At 41.3% G+C, this 22,893-nt stretch overlaps 2 protein-coding genes and 1 non-coding gene across 4 annotated transcripts in view; 1 reads left to right on the top strand and 2 right to left on the bottom strand.

Moving 5' to 3' along the window:
* Nucleotides 1–6,506, top strand: part of LOC119413975 (junction-mediating and -regulatory protein) — a 13,098-nt gene extending 6,592 nt beyond the window's left edge. Inside the window, exons 4-11 of one of the 2 annotated variants that reach the window (XM_037681062.1) lie at nucleotides 1,865–2,015; nucleotides 2,485–2,654; nucleotides 2,810–2,975; nucleotides 3,537–3,706; nucleotides 3,934–4,017; nucleotides 4,277–4,366; nucleotides 4,449–4,986; nucleotides 5,067–6,506. In XM_037681062.1, coding sequence (XP_037536990.1) covers nucleotides 1,865–2,015; nucleotides 2,485–2,654; nucleotides 2,810–2,975; nucleotides 3,537–3,706; nucleotides 3,934–4,017; nucleotides 4,277–4,366; nucleotides 4,449–4,986; nucleotides 5,067–5,374 — 1,677 coding nt within the window. In that variant the 3' untranslated portion in view covers nucleotides 5,375–6,506. Of the gene's footprint in view, nucleotides 1–1,864; nucleotides 2,016–2,484; nucleotides 2,655–2,809; nucleotides 2,976–3,536; nucleotides 3,707–3,933; nucleotides 4,018–4,273; nucleotides 4,367–4,448; nucleotides 4,987–5,066 lie in introns of both variants that reach the window. The other variant, XM_037681061.1, reaches the window with a different exon arrangement.
* trnaq-cug lies at nucleotides 111–182 on the bottom strand. Its single transcript has one exon. It is a non-coding gene; the product is annotated as a tRNA-Gln (tRNA).
* Nucleotides 6,507–12,093: 5,587 nt separating the features above from the next.
* On the bottom strand, nucleotides 12,094–20,574 carry homer1b (homer scaffold protein 1b). The gene is made up of 5 exons (XM_037680470.1): nucleotides 20,405–20,574; nucleotides 13,614–13,773; nucleotides 13,364–13,474; nucleotides 12,504–12,584; nucleotides 12,094–12,425 (listed from the first exon to the last, which is right to left on the bottom strand). The coding sequence occupies exons 1-5, from the start codon at nucleotides 20,500–20,502 to the stop codon at nucleotides 12,234–12,236; spliced, it is 642 nt and encodes a 213-aa protein (XP_037536398.1). The 5' UTR covers nucleotides 20,503–20,574; the 3' UTR covers nucleotides 12,094–12,233.
* Nucleotides 20,575–22,893: the final 2,319 nt, after the last annotated feature.

Here is a 22,893-nt window from a genome sequence, read left to right as displayed (position 1 = left end):
ACACACACACACACACACACACACACACACACACACACACACACACATCAACTCTGATAGAGGAGGTCAGAGGAAGTGTAAAGAAGGCTGGGGGGAAAAAATGACATTGCAGGTCCCACCGAGATTTGAACTCGGATCGCTGGATTCAGAGTCCAGAGTGCTAACCATTACACCATGGAACCTCCTACCAGCTAGGGAGGTGTGAGGGGGGCTTACTGGTAGTATTCGGGGCTGCACTTCTGTGCGTATTTATGGCATGCACGCTGTGTGTAACTCGAGCGTGTCTTGGTTTTCCATAGCTCTTCTTTGGATTGTTTCCTCCTGCTGGTCATATGCTGGAGAAGATTCTCAGTCGTCCAGGTCATGATCCGTCCAACAAAAGGTTAAAAAACATCTGGACTTTATTCTGAAGAAGGACATTCATTCCTCCAGACTAAGAACTGATCAAGCCTGGACTGGAAGTGAAACATCTTCAGCTTCAAAATAGAAGTCCAGTTGTTTTTTAACCTTTTATTTATTATTAAACTCATGCTGGTCGCTTGTTTTTCAGGCAGATCAATGTTCTGTTTGCACAGTTGGTTTTGTTTTGACTATTAATTTAATCTAAATATAGACTGGATTATTTTTAATCTAATGCTCTTGTTTGAATAAAAATAACATTAAAATATAGGTTTTCTCATGGTTGTTACAGTAATATTTTTAAGAAGTTATCACAAAGATCTTATTGTATAACTTACAGATTTGTTTGACTGAGCAGCGGGACTCTCCAAACTGTGGCTACATACAAGCTAATTAATTTTTATTACATTATAGCTCAGTGGAATGAGCTTAGGTGAGGCTTTTGCATCAGTTTTAAATTATTTGTGTTTAACTGAACAAATCTTTAAAAATACAGCGATCACCTTTTCGAGGTATACATTTGACAAATGTATGCCTGGAGTTAAACTCCGAGCTCTGGATTCAGACTCCAAAATCCTGACAAGTGGAGCTCAAAGCTATATACTCAGTCATTACAAATCACTCAGACATACTTACACAATTCAACGTCCACAACATCGTTTGCCAAGCACGGTGCTGACATGTATTAATGTCTGTCAGTGGAACGGAGCCAACATTGTTTAGTGGTTGTAGCAGAATTAATTGAATAACCTTATTTTCTACAATCAAATGTGTCAAAGCGGTCCTGTTATGGAGTTGCGACCTGTCCAGGGTGTCCCCCGCCGCCTCACGCAAAGTGACCACCAGAGATTAGCGCCAGCTCCCCTGTGATCTCCCAACCACCACGGCATTTACCTCCACCTACCTCGTTATCTGTTTAACTCCCTGAAGACCAAACAAAATCAGAAAAACTCAACAAACTATAATTCAAAACTTTATGTATACATCTCTGGCAAATGGTCTCATAGAATAAATCCACATTTTTCCCCATAGCTTTCCGACTTCAGACCACTATAAAGAGTTTAACTATATAATTACTGTTGAGACTGGGAGAATGGAGAGCCAGGTTAATAAATGGCTTTAATTCATGAAATTGTGTATTTTTTATTGTTTTTTTTAACAAATTCCTTGAACTAGACCTGAACACTTTTCTTTCAGTCACATAATTCATCAATTAGAAACTTAAATGCTTGTCTAAATACTAACACATTTGGCATTTAGTTAGTGTGACCTTTTCTTTAAAAGCATTTATATTCCAATGCAGACTCATTTTTTTATGTTAGGGTGTCAGCATGTTCATGAAAACATTAGAAACATATATTCAAGCTCCATCTTCGGTCTCTATTTTTCACTGAATGAATTGAATCTTTACATAAGTGTACATTTATCTGTCACGCTGACAAACGTGTTCACTCTCTCTCATCAGATTTCTTTGGACAATGACTACTTGGGCCCAAGGCGGATTGAAGCTCTAAAAAAGGAGGACTCTGACTGGCAGAAGAAAGCTCAAGAGGCAGTTCTAAACATCCAGGAGTTTACTGTAAAATACTTTGAGATCACTGCCAAAGCCCAGAAAGGTACTGCACACCTCATTACTGCTGCCAGGGTCAAGTCAGTCAAACTGCAGTGGGCTGATTCTGATGAATCACACATGTAATACTGGTTTACTATTGACCTGTGTGTGAGTTTGAATCCCAGGGCTAATGTATTAATGAGACAGCCACGCTCTGAGTGTGACAGAAAGAATCAAGGACAGTATTGATCACACAGTACTTGCCCACAGTTTCTGTCTGTAAGGTTATTCCTGAATGTCACCCTGTCTGTTACACGTTTTCTCCATAACTCACTGCTTCATGAATCATATGGCACTAAAAAAAAAAAACAAGTGTAAGCTGTTGGCTCAAGCTGCAAACTTTAAAGGGAGTAGTAATAATCAAACATGGCCAGTAGATGTCTCTCTCTTGTTACTGGTCAAGTGAAAGGAGAAGGTGAGGTTCTCCCTCACTGAGCACACTTCTTGTTAAACTGTGTTGTTTCTGTGTGCAGGGCTGTACGAGCGCATGAAAGTGGACCAGCGAAAGTTTGGGAAATCTTCATGGACAGCAGCGGTGGAGCGCATGGAGAGACTGCGCTACTCTGTCGCCAAGGAGACCTTACAGCTTCAGAGAGCCAGGGAGATCTGTCTGGAGCAGAGGAAACACACACTTCGAGAGGAGGTGTGGACCACTCAGAACCAAAGGCGCTTTATTTAAACACGTTCTGTTGTTTTCCAAGTGCTGATTTATTCAGGTCTCTCTTGTAAATGAGTCCTCGAGGCTCAATGGGATTAACCTGTCTAAATAAAGGTTGAAAAATTCATCCCTGCCCTCAGATGCAGAGTCTCTGCAGCAGTGAAAAAGCGATGGCCCTCCTGGACCACATGGAGACACAGTACTATGAGCTGCAGCTCCAGCTGTATGACATACAAGCTGAGATACTCCACTGTGAGGAGTTACTCCTCACTGCACAATTAGACAGCATTCGCAGGCAGATGACAGGTATTTTCAATTAATTTTATCTGCTACTATTTGTGCAAAGTTTGCTGACAAGATCAAGTGATTTTGATTATAGAATACATTGTTCAATTAATTTTTCCTCCTTAGCCTACACAGGATTCTCCACAATGACCAAAGTAGACAAGTGCTGAAAAATTAAATAGCATTTAATGTATTTTGTTCTGATGCTTCTAGTTGAACTCAGGTTCATCCCACTTTAGTTCGTGTTTTATTATGTGTACCATTAACTAATTACTGTATCTGATAATATGACAATGAAAACAGGAATCGCAGGGTTTTTAACTTACAAAGTAGTTTCAAGTGTGTAGTTTGAACACGTATGAATGTAGAAAACATCAGGATTTCATTTTTTGATAAATTAACAAAATAGTCCAAAATCCTGTTTCTGCTTTGTCCTTGTGGAGACATTTATGAAGACTGATGAGAATAAGAATTGAATCTATTCAAAGAAAAATCTTAAACTTAAAAAAAAAAGAATTTGAAAAAAAAAAAAAAATTAATTTGTGCTTTAAAAGTGACTCGTGAACATGTTTGTGCCTTCAGAGCATCAGGATGAGGTGGTGTACTATGACACCTTTGAAAGTGCAGATGATATAACGGAGGATGACGCTGCCCAGCGAGAGGAGCTGCGCAGGCTTCAGGCCAGCGCTCGACAGCTTGAAGCAAGAAGGGGTCGCATTAATGCCAAGCGCTCTTATCTATGGAACAAAAGGGTGTGTGCTCGATGCACTCTCATTTTTATTCCACAGTACTTACTGCTACTGATATTATTGATTAAAAAATGTGCTTTGCATTTTTTACTGAGTGTTTAGACCTGAACTATAAAATCACAAGACTTTAAATGTGTTCAATAAATTATTCATTATTAGACCAATCTTTTTGTCACTTGGTAATAGTGGTTAATTTGTGTTGATATAATTGTTGCCCCTTTTTTCTGCAGGAAATCTGTGTGTCCAATCACACTCAAAAACAGCAGAGACGTCAAAGCATTCATAAGGACACTTTGTCCCACCTTGTCTTGCAGGTGGAGTTATTTTATTTAACATTCGTTTGGTGCTTTTAGATCAAACACATCTCAGGAGAGAAGCTGTTTTTTTTCCTCACATTATTAAAGCAGAAGAAAAGTGATTAATAAGCATTTTACTCGTGTTTACAAGTTTTATTTCTTTGTGATGTTTTGCATTTGTGCTGCGATAAACTCATGCCATTTAGAAAAACAGCTAACATATTGTGTGCATGTAAAACATTACCTGTAACTCATATATTCTCAACATTGTCAGCAGAAAAATGAAGATGAGAACGAGGAGCTGAAGAACAGCAGAGTGAGTCAGGAGAGGCAGAGAACTCTCGACAGGCTGCGCACCTTCAAGCAGGTCGGTAACCTCAGTTTGAATTAGAAAACACCTGCTTCATAGGTTTTCTTAACGATTGTTTCCTCTTTGCGTCTTTGTCTAGCGATACCCGGGTCAGGTGATTCTGAAGTCCACGCGGCTCCGTTTGTCTCACACCAAAAGAAGAGAGCGTGGCAGGAGCACGGACATGAGCGGCGTGAGTGAGAGGGAGGAGGGTGTGGACTCTGTCGGCGTCCAGACACAGCAGCAGCCGCTGTGTCTCAGTACGAGCATGCAGACGGACCCAAGTCCTACGCTCACCACTCAGCCCGTTGCAACACTCACAGCAACAGTTCCTCCTCTGCCCGTGCCCAGTACGGCCGACTCCTCCTGCTCCCCTTGCTCCTTCTCCTCGCTGCTGGCGTCCCCCATCTCCCTTCCTCCACCGCCACCCCCTCCACCTCCACCACCAACTAAGGAGGAGTTGTCGCCTTCTGGGAGTGCAGGCCAGCACGGGCAAAAGGCTGAGGGGAAGATTGCAGAAGATTTCTTGTTCCCCCCGCTCGGCCCGTTCATCCCTCGTTTTTTTGACAGCAGCCAACTGGTGAGTGCGCGGAAAAAGTTGAGGAAGACTCCAGAGTTTGACTCCCACAGCAGAAGAGGTAATAAATTCCTAACTGGTACGCTAGTTTTTGTCTAAATACCTTCACCTGAATGCAATAACCAGCCTTCTTGCACACAGTGAGCTCTCCCATGGACGAGGTGCTCGCCTCCCTCAAGAGAGGAAGCTTCCATCTGCGGAAGGTCGACCAGCATTCTCTGCCCACCACTAAGGACGACGACGACCCCAACAGCATCCTGGCTCAAATCCGCAAGGGGGTCAAACTTAGACGGGTCCCTTGTAAGGACACGAGAGACCAGAAAGAGCTCCTTGCATCCACCGACCCGCTGACGAGGAGCATCCACGAGGCGCTGCGTCGCATCAAAGAGGCCTCGCCAGACTCGGACTCAGACGATGATGGGCTGGCAGGCCCAGACTGGGAAAGTTAGAGGTGCATCAGAAAACAAACGACAGCACATTCTGACTCTACATGGACTGTTTTGCACTGTGTTGCAAACACACAAAAATCACTCAAGCACCCAGTCGCACACGTAACTGGTTATCGATCCAAGACCAGCTCTGACCAGTCGCCCACGATCAGCTTGTTTAGATGATTTTCACACTACATTCATCATCATGAAGGACATGCTTTTTTTGGTTGTTTTAAATGGTTTTATTTCTGTCACCAGGATGCCATGTTTCTATCAGTTGTACTGTAAAAGGTCTGCATGTCACCTACACACTGCACTGACTGAGCGACACTGACGACTGCGCACGGGAGCTGAGAACCTTTTCATTCAGCCAAGAGCATTTTTAATAAGAAACCAAACTGCAGCAAAAAATATGTTACTGGTATGACTGGTAATCTGGGGTTTTACGGTAGATTTAGAACTGAATAGAAGATTATGCAGAGACTCAGACTGGGATTACTGGATTTACTGTCCAGATTGTAAACCATCGAGCGTCGCCTCCTTTGCTGTTGATTCAACCAGTGCTTTGTCTGGGCTTCAGACGTCACTTTCTTCTCTTTCCTGTGGGAACGTCAAGGAACTCCGCTCATCTAATCAAATAACTTTATATCTTTTAGTCGGTCACGTCATGTGACGGCCCCTCCCCCACGCCTGTCCTTTACCATTGCTGGCTCGCAGCCTTTGACCGGGTGAAGGAAGATGTAACGGCCCATCTGTTCAGCTGCAACATATGGCCAGGCTGGCAGGGAATATAAAGCACAGAAAAGGTTTCATGTTCTTTGCCGAACCTCGAGTCAAACGCTTTGGAGAAAGAAGTGACAAAACGTTGACAAACGGGACTCAGAGTTATAGTAAAGTGAAAGTACTGGTCGTCTGTTAAATATGGGCTGTTTGGCTGGTGGTTCCCAGACTTTCTATGTGAGAATTTCACAGCAGAACTGTTAAAAGTTGTCACGCATCTTTGAATGCTTGATGTCTGGTAGGAGGTTAGAATCTCTCGGTGTGGGCTGCAGGCCAGGCGCTCATGAGTAAAACCTTCTTATTCATTCTCACCACCCCTTCATTACATCTTTTCATCTTATCTTTTTCAAAACTCAATGGGCAGTAGCACATGGACGGAGCGTCGTTACTCACGGTGCTGCACTCACGGACACACACTACAACTAACAGGGACCGTGAGTCTTCTCACCTTGGTTTTTTTTGTTTTTTCTGAGATGATTTTAAGCACTTGTATCACAAAGTTTCTGAATTGCTTTATTTGTGAGTGAAAGTTTTTATTTCTAGTTTTAAAAAAATTGTAGTTTAGGGTTTGAAAGCACTGAGCAGCATGTGGAATTAGACCTAGATATGTGTGAAACGATGACTGCGATGCTGAGCAGCACGAGAGTTCATTAACATCACTTTGCAGCAGGACAATATGAATTCATGAAATAGGCTCTGAGTCGGTAAAAACTGCGTTGTGCACTCTGTAGAACAGTTTGCACTTCATCTCTCCTCTTTAAATCCAGTCAGGTGAACCTTGTAGCAGACACTAACACATAAAATAAAAGAGAAACCTGATTTATAGTGTGAGTCTCCAGCAGCTCTGTGTTTTCACCAATAAAATACTAAAAAAAAGAAACATTTTCTGGGGAGATCAATCAATCTGATCCAGCTGAGGACACTCTGACACCTCACTTTACTTAAACCTACAGTACCTTTTAATCAGTGTCTGTACAAAGGCTCAGATATGTGATACACATGCGCAGCATAAAAACGCTCTGTGTTGTAGTTGGTTTTTTCCTGCCAGAGCGAACCTGAAGCTTTTAACCATCATTACAGTGTTCTTCCATATACGACCCTTATCATGTAGCAGGAGACAGATCTAAACCTGACACGACTCTCAGCCTAACTCCCACCTTGACTTATAAATGACCAGAAAAAGAGTTCCTAAAATATCACTTTTAGTGTTTTTGTTGCTCAAAACCCCTCGAGCAAGTCGTCTCAGACGACGCCATTCCTCCTGGCTAAACTAACACCGACATTTACTGTAACACAGCTTGTTTGTTAAATGACTAAAGTTACTTTGTGCTTCTTTGTTTATGTCCTTTTTTTCCTTTCGAAGTGTTTCCAGCCAAATTGTTTTGTGAAGACTTTTGCCTTGTTTTCCACACACACATAAAACAGCTTATTTGCATACCTTTGAGAAAATGTGCAATATGACAATAAGGGAATAGAAAAAGGGATGACAATAATGATTAGACCGGTTGCCTAAAACAATGAACTTAGTTATTATTGCAAGTGTTTTTACACCATGATGTGTTCACAAACTGTTTGAAAAGTCAATTTTAGCTTTTTGTCCTATCATTTTTATTTATTAAGATATTTTTGTTTGCTTGTTTGTTTATTACAAGCTCACCCCTGCATTGGAATAAAATCCTGTAAAGCAGAAGCAACTGTTTGTTGAATAATTTTGTTCATGTGAGTTTTAAATTAGGGATGCACAATATTGGATTTTTGGCCAATATCTGATATGCCAATATGTTTAAACATATTTGGCCAATAACCGATACCAATACCATTTTTTTTCCTAGCTCTACTTACAGAGACTACATCGCTTTCTCTGCTGTGGAATTAAAATACTACATTATTCTGCACGGTCTCTGTCAGTTTGACCTGTGTACCAAATGCACATGCCAAAAAGAGGTCTGAAAATGATGTAACACTTCAACTTGGATTATGTTTAATTTCACATTTATTCATGACCTTTAACGCACTCGAACAGTGCAAATTTGTAAATTTTCACAAATCCAAGTTCAACCTGTTCACAAGCAACAAGTGAAAAGCGCATAAGTAGTAGTGCATTAATAGATATACTTGACAGTTTTTGAAATAAAAATTTTACTTAAAACAAGCCTTTCATATCAGTGAGTTATTGTAATGGAATGGCCGATGTCCGATATTTAACTTTATTGCTAATATCGGCCGATACCATGCCGATAATATTGTGCATCCCTATTTTAAAAAAAAGTGATTGTGTGGTCAGTAGGAATATAACAAATCAACTTTTTTTGGTTTTGATCCTGCTACCTGAACTCCGAAGTTTGATACTTCTTTTTATTTAGTCATTTTCTTCACTGGCCCTGGAACGAGGCGCACACGTTCTCCTCCCTCTCCCTGTTCTCCTGCTTTTTTTGCTTTCTGTCTGTGCATAGAAGCTCCCATTTTTCACACATCTTCCGAAATGAAAACTACTGTTTTGGATCTGACCAACTGGACTTTTGACGCAAATGACAAAATCTTTTCAACAAAGCGACAGGGTCCTGGAGAACCCTCATCTGCTCGTACGACACGTGCACCTGGATATATCTCTGGGGAAGTGGAATGTGACGTGTCTACCTCTGCTGTCGATCGAGGACGCTGAAATTGCAAATAATTGGATTTATGATAACAGGTTTCCTGTTTTTGGAATAGTCTGGTTCCTGGTTTATCAACATACAAAGAAGACGGCCGCAGCTTATTTGGCCTGGTCAGGCTGCTGCCTATGTGAAGGTTTGGTTCGTGCTTTGAGGACTCAAAATCAGCTGATTTACGAGGTGAACTGTAAGATGGAAGTGATTTGAATCGCAGGCCACCTACGGCTTTAGGACTCGTCAGCATGAAATGACCTTGAAGAGGCTCGTAAGCACGGACCGGTAGAATGCACCCTAATCTGGCCATTTCAGATCTTGGAAGTACCAGTAAGACTCAAGGCTGACAAGAAAAATAGTCTGCCTGAATAAATCAACACTTGTGGATTATCTGAATCTGACTCCCTGGTTGGCCTCGAAACAGGCTGACTTATCAATTTCTCCTGGGAAATGTGTAAACTAAAGAAAAGCGTCTATCGCAACCCCCCCCCCCCCCCCCCCCCACCGAACCCATCTTCTGTGGAGGTTTATCAGAACTGCCGCCGGCTGACCATCATCTTATCAGGACTATCTGTTCGTGCTTCATGGACCGCCTCGTCGTCAAATGCATGTAACGTGTTCATAAATGTGCTGCTGGCAGAGTTTTTTTGATGTCTTAAATCGTGTCCTGTTAGGACAAGGTGTGAAGAGATCTTTTTTTTTGCAATGCCACTATCCTCTCCTCATGGCTTTGTCCCTGTTTCAATCTAAAAAAAAGTATTCTGTAAAGGATAAAAAGGCCGCGCTATCACAGCAGCAGCTACGTGCACTCCGCCCATCTTTCAGACGACTGTATGGACATATTCTCGTATCTCGGTACATTGATAATAAAGCTTATTCTGATTCTGATTTTTTTATGTGTGGAGTAAAGTTATAAACCACAGAGATACCAATTTTACTGCTGTAGTTTTACTATATGTCTGTCAAATTCATGTACAGGTACATCTAGAATGTATATTTTAACACTATACAAGTAGCAACTTTTTGTCTGTAAGCTAAAACATCTATTGTAAAGTCAGCCAGAAATCAAATCTGCAGCAACACAGGACCATAAAGTCTGGATCAGTAGACTGATCGGTGACCTCATCCCAATATCTGATCCAAGAGAGACGTCAGAACTTGAGGTTGATGGCGATCTTTGATTGGATCAGTTCCAACTCAGTTGTATTTTGGCATTAAAGATGCACTTCTCAGTTCACAGAGGTCAGTTCTGGACCAGATTTGGACTGAATATGAGTTTATCAAATACATTTGCTCGACTTCAACCTGCTTTGTTTGCTTTTTAGCAACAAGTGAACAAATCCGTTTACCTGCAAACACACAAATCTCACCAGTTTACACTCAAAGTTAGCCTGAGGTACTTCTTTAATGTCATGAATTCAAAATTTCTTTAAATAGTCAAAAATATTGCCAGTCTGCTCATACCTCTAAATACAATAATAATATTAATATTCATAATAATAATACCTACATTGAAATACCATAAGTTACAAAACAAGAATGAAAAGCTTCTTATCCACTACTGTACAAAGGCATTCATGAACAATAGCATTAATATTTAAGTAACCAGTCGGTGCCACTCAACTCAAAGTTACATCAAACAGAGAACAGGTAACAGTCCCCTTTACACAAGTCTTATTCAAGTGTATTAACCTGTGGAAACAACTACTAAAAGAACATTTTTACTCTGCTCATACTAAATACAAATCTGTTGGGATACAGTGAAGTTTTGAACGGTGCAAACAAAGTGTTTGGTTGAATCGTATGGATCTGCAGCACCTCTATTTAAGGGAAGGCAATTGACGATTTTATCTGCGTTCAAAGTGTTTTGAATTTTGTGGTACATAAATACTACATTTCTGTGTTGTTATACCTTTAAACATGCAGATCCTCCTGGGTTAATACACAGCAATAAGCCACTGTGGGGTCGTTACTGCATTTGATTCATCCGTTCATTCATTCATTTACAATGTCTGCGTGAGTAGAAAGTTGTCTTATAGAGTTCCGTAATCGTAATCATCTACATTATATTTTTCCTCCAAAAAAAACAAAAAAAAAACTGAATCTGAGTACAGATCAGTGTCCGCCTGTGAGGAGTGACAATCAGTGGCCAGTTTCACTGAGGGTGTAGATTTACAGACATGAAGATGACACTCTGTAAGCCCTTCGAGATGCACTACTTCGACCACACTGGGGGCTGCCACACAGTTTTGCGGTCAACAGCAGTACACTTTCTGTAGGAGACGGGGTGTCAGCATATTTAATTGTGTTTGACCTAACTGGATGGGTCCACTGAGAATAGAGTACCTGATAAGAGTGTTGTCTAGAGCCTGTCTGGTATTGCTCAGTGTGTGTATGTGTGAGCGTGTATGTGGGGGGGTGTGGGTGTGGACCTTGCTCTCCTAGCAGCATCTTCTCTCCCATGATGCAAACACATATGCAAGCATATGCACGAGTGCTGTGAAGACACACGTGGCAGCAGGCCTCGCTCGGACACACACACACACACTCCACACTGAGTTTGGCAGGAAGACAGGTCAGCTGTTTGCGATGGTGGAAGCGATCTGGATACACGCATTCTCATTTCAAATATAGCACTAAAATTTTCGTGTTGCATGAGAAAACGCCTCTGGAAGATTCATCTATTGTGGACTCTTTTTTTTTTTTAAAGTGTGGTTTAATATAAGTTCTTTATTGTTGCTCAAAAAAGTACACCAGACTCCATTTCCCAGCAGCCAAGACCAATTTCTCTGATCCCAGTTCCAATCCTCTGGCAGCCCGAGCTCAAACATGGGTTCTTCTGCTCGAAACGTCTCCGTACAGTAAGTCACTTTGGGTCAAAGCATCTGCTAGTTAGAGGACAACATTTTTTTCGAGTAATTTGGCAGCTTTGGCGCAGTTCTTTAAGTCTTAATGATAATTATTTCCACAGGACTTTCAATATCCCCCTTCTCTGGAGGGGTGGTACAGAGAGAAATATTGTATGAGGGTGTAAAAGGTGATGCTCTGCGCTGTGGCGCAGCTCTCCCAGTCAAACAGTAGATGGCACCGAGGCACAGTCCCTTAGTGAGATGGATTGGGGTACAGTTGTGGCAGTTCTGCCTCAACATGTATCTCCTATATGAGTTCCACCAAGGTTAAGCCAACAAACAGCCAATCAGAAGGCAGTCTGAGGTAGTCCCTGCATCATCTTTACTACAGGAGCGCTTGCCGTTGGTAGAAACTTGATGCCTGTAAGGTACAAAGTGGAATCAGCTGCCCTTCGTGAGCGACATATGAATGAGGGCAGTGCAGTGCCTCAGTTTGTGTGTGTGTTGAGGGGGAGCACATAAGGAAGGGGTGGCACTGGGGGCAGGGTTGGTGTATGAAAATTATCTTATATGGCTCTGTGATTTCTGGAACCTCTGTCTCTAGCTGGCCTCCTCTATGAGCCGAGCCAAGGTGTCTCTGAGCTCCGTCAGCTCAAAGATCTTGCCGTCGAGCAGCTCCAGCAGCGTTCGCAGGCTCTTCCTGAAGTTCTCCTGCTCCTCCTGGTTCTCCTCCAGCCGCTGCTCGGCACCCGCCAGCTGCTCCTCGAGCACTCGGCCACGCAGCTCCGTCTCCTGTGCACATCGAGACAAAGTTGTCGTATTGGTGTTATGTTGGGCAACAGATACACCGGAGAAGAAAGAATGGTTCACCTCAAGCTTCTGAGTGAGAGTGTCTTTCTGCTCCATCAGGTCATTCATGTTTTCCAGCTCTTCTTTTAACTTTTCCATTTCCTAAAGGACATTAAAAGGAGTACAGCTTAGGTAGGGTAACTATGAGATTAGGCCTGTCGCGATAAACAGTAAATCAATTAATCGCATGATAAATTAAAATTATTAATCTCATTTTTATTTATCGGCTTTATCGTTTCTTCATGTCTCTCTCTTTATACTGAAGACACCGAATGACAAAAGGCTCAACTCCGGTGCTCTTCACTGACCCTTCCCTTTCTCACGTTTTTGGATCATTAAAAGCAGCTAAGCTGAGAAGTTAAGCTATGAGCTAAGCTAACAGGCCGACCTCTGGAAAAAAAAAACTCGCAAAAAAAAAAAAGCTCCAAAATTCACAGTTGAAACCCGTGCCTTCATGTAAAAAGTTTTTCTCTGCAAAAGAAGCTGAGAACTTGTTTACTGATTCTTTTATTAAAAGCGTTGTGTGAAAAATGCTATGCTAAAGAGCTCAAACCACACCGAGCGTTCAACATTTTGAGAACCGAAGAGAGACAGCCCATGTCACATCAAGGGGCCTCCTTCCCATTTTTCTTAAAGACACGTTGCTCACTCCCTCACTATCCATCCTTCAGTTCAAACTGTCTTATGCTGTCATCTGGTGGTTGAAAAAAGTACTACATGCAAAACAAATTAAACATTTCTTATTGTCAAATTTCAAACAATATTATCGTTTATCGCAATAATTTCTGAGACAATTAATTGCCCGGCAAAATTTGTTATCGTGACAGACCTAAATGAGATGCATAAATTCCTTGCATTTCTTATTCTCACACGCAACAAACCTCTTCTTTATCCCGTAGTGCATTCTCAAGCTCCTCTATGGTTTGGTTAAGTTCGGTCTTCTGGGATTTAATCACTGGGCTTTGGTTGCTCTGACACTCTAGCTCTGTCACCTGTAAGAACAAGATTGGTTGGTTTACCACAATCACATTTTATCCTGGCTTCACAGCATCTCGTGCTCCTGTTTCATCAGAATAGTTCAATCACACACACACACACAAACAAGCTCTCTTCTGCACTCCCTTTGCTCACCCGCTTGTGTAGTCTCTCTGCCTCCTCTTGGTAGGCAGCCAGTTGCTGTTTCCACTGTTTGACGTTGGCTGTGGATTCCAGCAGAGCCGCTGTTAGCTTAGCGTTGTTCCCCTTTAGAGCCTCCAGCTCGGCCTCCCAGTGTTTTGTCATTGCTGGGCTGCTGAACACAGAAATAAAAGGTACATGTTGTCAGCCTGTCAACAGTAAGTACTCGTGTTTTGGGATGTACAGTACAAGCAATAAACAGCAGAATGTCTGCAACTGTCTGTGTCTGGTGCATGTGCAAGATGATTTAATCCCCGTTAAACCTAAATAACTCAACAAAACATGTAAGTACCACCAGATGTTGAACCTTGTTACAATGGCCTTCTTAGTGTTCCAGTTTTTAATGTACTGCTCAAATGACCAATGATTTATGGATCAGTTTGTCCACTCAATAATCTGGACTGACTATAGATTAGTACAAGATCAAATCTCTCTGATAGTCATAATCAATATGAAACAACAACAGCAGTATCATTTTGATCCCTCCACTCTTCACTAATTAATTACTAATTTACCAGTAGTAAATTAATAATTTTTTTTTGAAAAAGAACACAACTGGACACAGAAACTACAGTAGACACTGGTGCTGGAGGTTAGGACGTTTGGGCAAGCAGCTGTGAAAGCAGCTGTCTGTGTGATGAACTGCAGTGAAGGGTTAAATGTTGTGTACGTTAAATTACCTGCAGAACACAACAGACATAAACCTCTGTACAGTATCAGCTCAACTGCAAATGGGTCAAAAGTGTAGTTTAATCTATCCATTGTTTCTAAGTTAAGAGTGCAGTAATTCCAAGAAAATTAGAAAGATTATAAAAATGAAAATACAGGCCCGCAAGTAAAACTACAACATTGAGATGCACAAGTTAGAGAACCTGAGAGTACGCTGAGCTTTATAGTTTGGTACTGTAAATCACATAAGGATTGTTGAAACAAAAATATATATAAAATAAAATAAAAACAGAGCTATTGTAGAGTTTGATTGAGTAGGGCTGCATATTGGACCCTTGGCTGGATTCTTGAAATGACTTCATGACATCAACACTGGAATATTTGTGTCTGTCTTGCTCTGGATTACAAATAGAAAGTGTTTCACATTTTGTGTAAATGTCAGTAAAATTTTCAATATTCTGCTGGACTAGATAAATCCCAATCTGAAGATGCTACACAGATTAATACCATTACATCTATCACTACTGTCCATCATTAATCTTATGATTTTTTAATATGAGGCAAAACTATGACTATATGTTTTACATAATTTGTTTGAGTAATTCAGTTTTACTTGATTAAGATGTACAAACTACAATATTTAACATCTTCATGTGTTATTTGCACCTTTTATGGGCATATTCTCACTTAGTGATAAGATAGATGCCTAATATCACTTTCAATGGTAGAAGTGGTGTCTTGAGGGTATTACTGTATGATACATGATATGATACAACCCAGGATGACGATAGAACATGATAAAGTATGATACAACATGATTTGGTGCAATACAAAATATATTATACAACATGATACAGAATAATGTCATACAGTATGTCATGATAGGGTTCTAAGTGAAATAAGATGTGACATTTGACCCTGACTTTTGACATATGACCCTGTAACAAATAAAAATCATCGTTGACGCACAAGGTGTATAGCTGTGAGGTTTGACATTCCTATGCAAAAGGGTTATCAATTTATAATTATTTAAAGAAATTGGTGACTTTTGACCTTGATCTTTGACCTTGTGACCTTGAAATCAAAAGGGATCTTTGTTGGCCCACCAGGTGTCTGACTGTAAAGTTTAACATGTTAAACATTCATCAAATTAGAGCTATTTAAAGAAATCTTTGACCCTGACCTTTGACCCCCATGACCCCAAAATCGATATACATCATTGCTGACTCATGAGGTGTCCAGCTGTAGTTTGACATTCCTACATTACAGAGTTAGAGCTCAGACAAAAAATTGCAAACGGACCGACAGCTTGTTGGCTGTGGTGGCCATTTAGCCTTCAATACGTGTTGAGGGTCACTCTCGGCTACTACCACACCAAATTTTAGCCTAAATTATCTAAAAATGAATGAGTTGAAGCTGAAAGAACCATAATAGATCACAAAAAACTGACTTTAGTGGAACAGTAGATGAAAAAATTCTTACGAAATGCCAAAACGCTGAATATTTCAAAAAGTTTAAAGTATATCAATACCTAAAGTCATAGCAGGAGAGTCCTGAATGAGCTGAATGTTTTGATACCTTATTTGCTGAAATAGCTTAAATACTGCGGGATGAGTTAGATGCAGAAAAATGTACGAAAGACACTTGGACAGATTTAGTGTGTGAATGCTTGAAATGCATCAATAGCTGTAAATTAGTAAGACAAAGTTAAAAGAAGAACAAAAAGCAAAATCTGCAGCAAAAAGTTGTGATTTGTAAAAATAATTTTAAAAATAGCTAAAAAAAAACAATAGCAGAAAAATATGAATCAGCAAAAAAGAAGCCGAAATTAGCATGAAAAAGGTAGAAGTAGTGACAAGCTAAATGCAAGCTAAGAGCCAGAAGAAGTAGACAAATGTTAGCAGTAAACAGAGAAACACTAGCTAAGAAGCAAAAGTAGTGAAAAGCTGGCATAGCACTAAAATACCTTAGATATCGCTAAAAGTCACACAGCAATATAGCAAACAGCAGGGCAGATGTAGCATTAACAACATTAGCATTAGAATTAGCATTAGCAACAAGCAACATTATTTGATCAAAGTTCATGCTCAATAATCCAGGTAAAATAATCCAACAAAGTTCATTCAGGTCATCAAAGGTTTCTTTTTGTGTGTGTGTTGAGACGTTTCGTCCTTCATCCATAGGACTTCATTAGTCCAAGGAGCCACAGCAAACTTGGTCCCACAAGCAGCACACTCCTATAGTGGGCCAACCAGTTTGCTGGTGATAAAATGGTTTCTGGGGCCCGCCCTCTCCTCCATCGACTCCTCTGAGGCAGCCACAGCCAAAGTGGTTCAAAACATCAAAGCACTGATTTAATGCTTTATTTGATGCATTATCGCTAATGCAAATCATCATGATTTGTATTAGCGATAATAGGGCAGACTTAGCATGACCAACGCAGAGTACAAACAAATAGCAGGGCAGATGTAGCAATGGTTGGGCTAAATTAGCTCAACAAGGCAGGCAAGGCATGCTTTATGAGCATTCACACAAAAATCCTTTTTGGAGAAAGATTGAACATTTTCTGTCTCATATAGGGTCTGACTTTTGTGTCAGAAGATGAAATCCATATTTTTTTTTGGCAGGACTATTCAACCATGTCCGGCCGTGGGTGAACTCAGTCCGGCCTACCTATGAGTTCATTTAAAATAAAACTCAATTTAATTATTATTATTATTATTATTATTAATAATTAAAAAAAAAAATCTGACATGAACAATATTTCCATCAGAGGTGATCTTGTTATAAAAAATAATCAATGACAGGGTTATACAACTCTGCCTGCACATGTGCTCACTTCATATAAAACTACATTTTAAGTTGTAACATAAATTTCTCTGATTTTAATATTTGCCACTTGTCCGGCCTCTGAGCTGTTAGTTTTCAGTCAACGTGGCACCCTGAGTAATTTAGTCAAAGAGCCTGTTTTAGAGTATCACTAAATCAAACGTCTTCTCCACACATTTCACAGTAACTTCCACAGCACACGCTCACACATAATTTCCTGTAGATCCTCACTTATTGCAGCAGCGCTCCACTGAAGGCATCCACTAGCGTAAAAGAGAAAAATCCCTAATTTGCTGTAACTCACTTCAGCTTTCTTCAGCACTTTCAGTCCTTATGCAACAACCACCCCCTCTGTGAGAGCAAGTGTGTGTGCATGAGTGACGCATCAGAGGGAGACGACACTTCATCCTACACATGAACATACTAACACATACACACACACACACACAGGGAAAGAGGAGTGCTGTCACCGAGGCATGCAGCCCCATCGTGTATAAACCTCACAGAACAGCTCGGTGAGGCAGAGTGCAGGCGAGACGTCAAGATGTGAAGATGGAGACAGAAGGAGAGAGCAACAGAGATCAGCGGAGGGAGGGATAGATGAAGGGATAGATGAAGGAGAAGGTGTTTCAGCTCTGCGGCTCGTCTGCGTTTGAGACTGGAGGGATTTCAGAGGGCACAGTGCTGGCTGAGGGCAGCAAAGGTACACGATGGGTAAGTTTGATGTGGTTGTGTTACTCAGAGATTCGTAGTGAAGGCAATGGGATTATAAAAATACACGTGCTGTTTTCAGGAGTTTTTAAAATTCTGTGTCATTTGGTGACTTTCAGACAAAAGCTTTACTTCTTATAAGGATTAATTATGTTGGCACTGAAGAATAAATGTTTGAAAAACAAAAAACATCCAAGTTTTTATATAATTAGATTTTTATTTTATGTTATTTATGCCATGTTCAAGATTAGTAGTTTGTATTGCTTTGTGTTTTAAAATGTTTCAAATTAAACATGTTTTATATTTTCTGGACATTTTTTTTTAATGTAACATAACCTGTACGCCCTGCACATCACGAGTCTCTAATAAATTATTAACTCTGTTTTGTGTTTTACTACTTCAAAATGCCGAAAGTATAAATGTCTCTCCAGTATTCAATAAAACCATTGCAACACAACGTGCAAACTTGTTTGGCACGCGGGTTTTTCGTCACTTCTTTTGCATGCCTCGACCGCCGTTTGATGTCAGGCTGGTTTCTCCTCCTCGCGCCAGTGTTCAAGAAAGAAAGAGAGGCAGAGCAGTTGCCATGGCAGCACGGAGGAGGAGCGGAGGAGACATTGCAACAGTCTCAATTCACGCAAGCCTTCCACCAACCCACAGACTGACGCCTACATCCTCCAACACCAGAAGACCATTTACTTCCAACCCAGGAAGTCCTAACACAAGGTCTCACAATTTTCAGAAAACCATTTAAAGTGAGTCCAGCAAAGATTTGCCAAACACGCCCACATCCTGATCTAAGTAGTTCACTCAGAGGCATGCTGTCTTTCATCCAGCTCGCTCCTCATCTGTTCTCCTCACCCACGCATACCTGCCCACACAGCTGAGCTGGAGAGTGGTATGCACCCTATGCAGACAAGCATTCATGAAATGTAGGATTCAGTTCTCACAACAACAACAAAAAAAGCATACGCAATCAAATTACATGACAAATACTTTTATTCTATTCTTTTGGCTGTCAGACAACTCAAAGTACAGCTTCACTGTAAAGACGGGGTTGGAGGAGTGTCTCTAAAAGTTGGTGCACGTGAGATAACGCTGAAGAAATAAGAAGTTACGCAGTGACATAATCCTGATGATCCTAGAAGCTACCCTTGCCACGTGCACGGCTCTGAGAAAAGTGAGCGTGAGGCTTTCTTGTTACGTCCACACTTGCCATTGTGAATGTCGAGAGTCGACCCCGTCTTCCCACGCATGCAGCATTATTAGAAACTCCAGCAGGGCTGCAGCAGGCAGTGGGTGTCCTCCCTACATACTGTACTGCGCTCACCGCACAGATCTGTGCAGCATCATGTAATCACAGGGATTTCACTGTATAAGCTCCTTTTATCACAACGCCACTAAATAATTCTCAGCAGTGATCGCCGTAAAATTTTTCGATGGCAAAACAAAAAAAGCGTTTCCACACAGATAATACGTCAGGTTGTAGATTGACATCTTTAATTAGAATGAACCGCAGCCACAGAAAAGAGATAAAAGTGACACAAGTACAGATATTTACAAATCAGAAGCACCTGTGTGTACAAGTGACCCACTTAAACACAGCCCTCTCCTTATGCGATTTACTGCAGTGAGACTGAGCCCTAACAGTGGATGTTTAGGTATCAGTGACTCATGCACACACTTTATACAATGCACATCCCTCTATGACAGACAGACCCAATCTGTGTGTCCGTCCATGCCTCCCACTACCCACATTCGGTTATATAAGTCTTACATAAACGCTTCATCAACACATTTTTGATGATGAACCTCTCAACTACACCTTCCCGTGGTCCATCATACACAAAGTGTTCACGTGTTTTTACGACCTACACAGACGTCTGCATGTGAACACTCACAGGGACATTTCAATGTTTCAGTCTGCTAAGACACAAAGAAGAATGTACAGCAGCGACGGTTCATGCACAGGTGTGACACCAACGCCTTCTCAGTCAAGGGATTTGGAATATGCATTTAAATTATTGCATTGCGGCTGGTGTACACACACAACTAGAAACATGTGTGAGGTTTCAAACAGAGCATGCTGAGGTTGAACAAAATAAATGACCTGCATCAGTCCTGAGAAACAAGATACATCTCCTGCTGGCCTGTTTTACGTGACAGAGGGTACATGCCACACATAATACCAGGAAGAAACAAAAGTCTTTTGCATTTCTAAATGCGTTTTTGTTTAGAGTAGTCATAGTGTCGCAGTAGTCAGGACGCCACTATCAGATAGAGCAGACCCGACAAGTCTTAAGCTGATCCCTGGAGGGAAAAAAACACGAGAAAGCAGCAGTGAATCGAGAGAGTTCACTTTTCTTTGCCGACATGGACATATGTGAGCACTCGGACAAAGTAAAGACTGAAAAAAATGTATGTACATGTATGAGCTGCAAATGAACAACAGACGAAAAAAAGTAAAATATTCTCACTGGTTAAATCTGCACCGTGCAAAATGTGGGACAGGTAACACGTCGCAGCGTGGGGTATACCTGTGTGCAAAGGCCAGAGCGTTCTGCGCCGGCTCCGGGCGGGTGTCCGAGTTGGGGGTCGTGTCACAGATTTCATCCGTGCCGTTGATATTTTCCATGGGGGGAGTCACGGGGGTCAAAGGGGAAGAGAGCTCACCTGCCGGAGACTCCTATGGGTGAAAATAAGTGTTCACAACTTTAACCCTATAATATAAACATGGCTAAAGAAACAAAACTAATAAACTTAATAGCATTTTATTTAAATATTGAATGTATAACCAAGATCCATCCATCCATCCATTATCTTTACCCGCTTATTCCATTTTGGGTCACGGGGGTCGCTGGTGCCCATGTCCAGCAATCACTGTGCGAGGGGCGGGGTACACCCTGGACGGGTCGCAAGTCCATCACAGGGCCACATAGAGACAAACGAGACAAACAACCATTCACTCTCTCACTCACACCTAGGGACAATTTAGAGTTACCAATCAGCCTAACATGCATGTTTTTGGTCTGTGGGAGGAAACCGGAGTACCCGGAGAAAACCCACGCATGCACGGAGAGAACATGCAAACTCCACCCAGAAAGGCCCCTGGACCGGGGTTTGAACCAAGGACCTGCTCGCTGAGAGGCAGCAGCTCTACCAGTTGCGCCACCGTGCTGCCCTATAACCAAGATATCGGTTACATTTCAGTACATTCGAAAAATAAAGTAGCTAATTGTATTTTTAGGGGTGCAAAGGCTCATCAGTGGGATGGTACCCTCAAAGGTACTGTTCTTGTAACCTCAACACTGGGTATTTACTCCTAGTTTGTACCTTTTAGAGAAGTCTAGCAGCATCTTACCCTAGGTTACCACAACAAAAGGGGACCATTAAAAACAAGGTTGTGGAAAGTAGGGGCGCTAAGGGTACTGCAGCACCTCCCAAGAGGACAGGCATGCCCAAATACTTAAAGAATTGTAAAAAAAAAAAAAAAAAAAAAATGCATAAAAACAGATGTCATCAGTACTACACAACTTTAAATTCCAGTACTTTGATATTACTGAACTTTTGTTAAAATCTGAGGTCCTACAAAGAGCTATCTACAACAGATAAATATTTATTGTTAATAATATTTTCGATAAACCCCACTTCAAAAGATCTGTACTATCCCTTTAATGTTAATGTGTAGTTGTGTCAGGCCAGTAGACTCAAACTTCAAACTAGTTATTTATAAATGAATTAGAGGAACTTGATTTAGGACTTCTATCACAGTGAGAAAAATGTGGTTAAACCATTACAATGCGTGAGCGGTGAGATAGTAAATGGTGGAAGTATTTGCATTTAGTGATGGCAGCAGTGCAAAATGTCTTACACTATATGAGCTCATGGTGATGTGCTACAAATTTGCACATCTTAGTGAGCGATTCCACATCTCCATAGGCCATTAAGCTAGCTTGTTTTAGTGCTGGGAAATTACAGAAGTACAGATTAATTCTTATCTTTATATCCCACACAAGCGCAGAACTATACAGGAGACAAATCATTTAGCTGCTGCGCTCACATAAAACAAAACTATTAGCGCTCTGGGTTTGAGCACAATACAGAAACACAAGGACACAAGCCCAACATCTCTAATAGGCCAAAAGGAAGAGGAAGATTACGGCAGGTTTTACATTCTGCGCTCTACATTCATTAGTGTATTATTTATGTGTTTGTGCTGTGTTTTCACTGGAGTATGGCCTTCTGGGACCAGTGTAAAGCCTTTAGGTCTTATTTTAATGGAATAGTTTATATTTGTTGACTTGGTTCAGAGGAGAGAAAGAAGAGGATTTGGAGCAGGAAAGCCAGCTGGCATGTGGGTGAAACACCAACTTGCGGTGACGAAGAACAGACAGCTTCAGCAGACCGCTGCAGCCTTCACAGTTACGGCCTGTCTCCACTTTCAGCACTGTTAGCTCGGTTGTGTCGTGTGGCACACGAGGCCTTCAGCTCCTGGTGAGAGCGAAGCTGTCCTCTTTGCCCCATTAGAAAAGACATCGTGGAAAGATGCTGCATCATTTCAGTCCATGTGGGCTGCAGTTGGAGAAACGTAGCCTGCAGTAAAGCACGGGGCTTCCCATATTAAACAAAGGAGGATATGAACACTGGTAATGAGTTACGGGCCTTGATCAAGGGGGTCCAGAGTGGGGCAAATGAGGGTTCACGGTTTGATTCACCTTTCCCACCCAAATTTTTGATATCCGCAGGGCCTCTTAGTCCACATTTACAACACTTGATTTAAGGTGGTGCAACTTTTCTGTCATTTATATAATACTTAGGAGTTGCAGCTTTTCTGGCATTTGCAGTAATTTCCACATCTGGCCAGTGGTTTCTCACTGCAGAGAGAAGCTACTTTCCTCACTGAGTGGCACAGAGCTATAAGTCAGTTCTGTGATGGAGTTAAATTCAAAGCAGTCTGCTCCTCAGATAAATAGTGTTAACTTGTTTATATATATATACAGGTCCTTCTAAAAAAATTAGCATATTG

This window comes from Nematolebias whitei, chromosome 8, assembly GCF_014905685.2.
Source record: "Nematolebias whitei isolate Nwh7 chromosome 8, NemWhi1, whole genome shotgun sequence".
Taxonomy (NCBI): domain Eukaryota; kingdom Metazoa; phylum Chordata; class Actinopteri; order Cyprinodontiformes; family Rivulidae; genus Nematolebias; species Nematolebias whitei.
This window is presented reverse-complemented; position numbering and strand designations above follow the sequence as displayed.

Bases quoted from the DNA above. Each gene is read 5' to 3' on its own strand.
- homer1b (XM_037680470.1), bottom strand. From the start codon at position 20,502: ATGGAAAATATCAACGGCACGGATGAAATCTGTGACACGACCCCCAAC. The intron at 13,774-20,404 runs GTATACCCCACG...TTCTGTGTTCAG, and splicing joins GCTCTGGCCTTTGCACACAG to CAGCCCAGCAATGACAAAAC. The intron at 13,475-13,613 runs GTGAGCAAAGGG...TTGTTCTTACAG, and splicing joins CAGAGAGACTACACAAGCGG to GTGACAGAGCTAGAGTGTCA.